At 38.3% G+C, this 2,500-nt stretch overlaps 1 protein-coding gene across 4 annotated transcripts in view; it reads right to left on the bottom strand.

Moving 5' to 3' along the window:
- LOC138003800 (anthrax toxin receptor 2-like) overlaps positions 1–2,500 on the bottom strand; it is a 113,234-nt gene that overhangs the window by 91,686 nt on the left and 19,048 nt on the right. For all 4 annotated transcript variants that reach the window (XM_068850042.1, XM_068850041.1, XM_068850043.1 and 1 more), the window contains exon 12: positions 2,132–2,228. In XM_068850042.1, the coding sequence (XP_068706143.1) occupies positions 2,132–2,228 (97 nt within the window). The remainder of the gene's footprint in view (positions 1–2,131; positions 2,229–2,500) is intronic.

The raw sequence follows: 2,500 nt of genomic DNA, 5'->3' as shown, positions 1-2,500 counted from the left end.
CTAGGAAACTCTATGTGGTAGAACATGCGCGGTAGGGTTCTTATAGCAAAATATTTGCTATTTGAACCCGCTTACGGCGCCTGCTCTCTCCTCGTGCTAACATGAATGCACCAATTTAAGAGACGCTTTTGATTGTTCTTCACGAAAACCAATGAGAAGACACTTTGTTTAGGGGTTCCCCAGAGCTCTTCTCTCCCTTAGTCAAGAGATGAGCTCTGGGTTCGAGATTGAGCTAGTCCCCACAAGTTGGTCTGCAGCGACTTTACATCGAAACGTCGTAGCGGTAAGTACGAGTTTGTCAAAAGGAAATTTCGTTTGATTAAAAACTGTGTCCTTTACTTTAGAGATGTAATAATCATAAAGGCCACTTCGGAAAATACCATAATACTCTTTTGTTGCCCCCCCCCTCCCCCCCCCCCCCCCCCACCAAATTTTGAATAAGTATTGCTTTTGTTTTCTCTTGGGACCATTCTAAGTTCCAAGAGCAACTGGAAACAATGCTTATGCAAAATTTGGGGGACAAACAAAGAGTGTTATGGTATTTTCCAAAGTGGCCTATACAAACATTCCTCAAGTGTTGGGTTAACGATGCTGATATTTGAAAGCTACGGCATCTAAAATCATGTCTTGTCCTTTTTTGGTCATAAGGGGAACACGTTTTAAAGTACATCCGAACAGTTATGCGGTGTATAAACACGAGTTTGTTTCTAATGGTTACCACTCTAACAAAACGTATGAGGCTGAAAAAAATTTGAACTTTTTTTGAATAAAATATTGCTATAAAGACAAAGATACAGTTGTCTATAAAGAAATGGCATACTAACAAAACAACTATTGTTCGAAAACAAAAAGGATGAAATTGGATTAATTACACATAGCAGATGCACAACCATGCAAATGACCTCCCAGACTCCTTTGCATGCTACCAAAAACGCTGAGAAAGTCTGGACACAAGTTTCAAAAGGTTATCATTCAAACAGGCTTTAAATTCTCCGCATGTTTGTTTTTTGACGAATTTACCAATTTTATTGAGAATTTGACTCAAATATTTCAAAATGTTCCCCTGCACCATAGTTAATAGAGGGGATTGGTTTGGAAGCTCGGCAAACATCAAAGGAGAAAACAAAGATGCCAAGATTTAGGTTGGAAAGTCCACGACCGTGCACAATCTTTTCTTTAGCGCTCATACACTATGCATGAATTACGTAACCAACACGTTTCTATTGGTTAGTTCCTCAGTACGGAGTAAACAACTATTGTGTTTTGTGCACGGTCCAGGCCAAAAAAGAGAACAAAAACCTACAACAAAGAAAGTTGTCGGGTTTCATAACCATTCCCGTCTATTAGCTATGCCTGCACTAAGTGAAATCCTAAAAATAGGGAAAAAAAAAAGAAACTTGACGCCCCGAAGTTATGCATACATATCAACGTGCATAAGACGACATTTGAAAGAAAGTGTTCTCTAAAGTAACATCACGTGGTCTGAAATGGGAAAACAAAACATGCACGCTGGTCCATCAGTGTGGTTTCCCGCACACTGGAACTCGTACTATACGCTTACCTGAATAAGTAGAGCACGACTTCGAGAACGAGAACAAGTTGTACTTGTTCTCATACTCGCACTCGTTGCCGATGCCAACATTCTCTATTAATTCAGTTACTGCGGTTGTCTCCTTTTAACAAATCGAAAGTGGTTCAGCATTGTCTGTACTCTTATCGACAACGATATTCGTCATCACAGTGGTCAAAATGTTGTGGCATAGCCGAGTGAGTTCGCAACAAGTTTTTGACCACTGTGATGACGAATATCGTTGTCGATAGGAGTACAGACAACGCTAAACCACTTTCGATTAGTTTTTTAGCACAATATTCACTGCTAAAGAAAGTTTTATTTCAGAGCGTGACCAAAATCATGACACAAAGAAAGAGCAAGCGTTGTCTATAACTTTCTCGCAATATGATTGGTTTATTTCCCAAAATGGGCGTTTCTGATTGGCTATTACATTGCGTGACATATTTTAATGCGAGCATGACGTGTAGAGCGTTGTCTAGACTCTTATCGGCAACTGCAAATTAGCCAATCAGTTTGCGAGATTACAAGCAATTGCGGTAACATTCTACAACGACCTACCGGCTCTGTTGGCTGTATGCAGTTTTTGGCTGTGATATTCACGTTACTGGAAACGAATGTTGTTCCATTGTTCATAGACACCTGTAACATAAAGGAGCTGCAAAAAAAAAAGAAGATAAATAATTAAATAAATAAACAAATACGTTATAATAACAATAATAATAATAATAATAATAATCATAATAATAATTGGCGATAGGAAAGATTAAGACACTTCTTCTTGAGCGAATTTTCTGATGGTTTATCTTAAAGCATTTGAACTTGAAAATGATGCCACAATGTCACCGAAACATAGTTCTTTCCTATCGCTAATTTTTGCTTGTTTATGTCTTACGAAACCTTTGCTTATAAATAACAATAATGATAACG

The sequence above is a fragment of the Montipora foliosa genome, chromosome 5, assembly GCF_036669935.1.
Source record: "Montipora foliosa isolate CH-2021 chromosome 5, ASM3666993v2, whole genome shotgun sequence".
Taxonomy (NCBI): Eukaryota; Metazoa; Cnidaria; class Anthozoa; order Scleractinia; family Acroporidae; genus Montipora; species Montipora foliosa.
Note: the sequence above shows the minus strand (reverse complement) of the source record. Positions and strands in the feature narration are given on the sequence as shown.